Source organism: Cystoisospora suis (assembly GCF_002600585.1).
Source record: "Cystoisospora suis strain Wien I chromosome Unknown contig_4201, whole genome shotgun sequence".
NCBI lineage: Eukaryota > Apicomplexa > Conoidasida > Eucoccidiorida > Sarcocystidae > Cystoisospora > Cystoisospora suis.
Window position 1 is genome coordinate 20,186 of NW_027156993.1, and position 201 is coordinate 20,386.

The 201-nt window shown below is 45.3% G+C and overlaps 1 protein-coding gene across 1 annotated transcript; it reads left to right on the forward strand.

Annotated features, from left to right (window-relative positions):
• Positions 1–20: 20 nt before the first annotated feature.
• On the forward strand, positions 21–198 carry CSUI_007809 (uncharacterized protein; the record flags this gene model as incomplete). The annotated part of the gene is made up of 1 exon (XM_068067952.1): positions 21–198. A coding segment is annotated over one exon (174 nt), but the record flags the coding sequence as incomplete, so codon positions are not given.
• Positions 199–201: the final 3 nt, after the last annotated feature.

Below are 201 nucleotides of genomic sequence, written 5' to 3' on the forward strand. Positions count from 1 at the left end.
CTATCTATATGTATGTGTATGTAGGTGTGTGGATATATATACGTGTGCGTGTGTAGGAAGTGGCAAGAGAGTAGAGAGGGAGGGAGGGGGAGAGTCTTGCATGCATGAGCGAAGGCGTGGGGATAAATTCATAATGAGGGGCTCCACACATCTCTTAGTTGAATTCTCTACTCGCAACTCTCTTCTTCGTCTTCTTTCTTT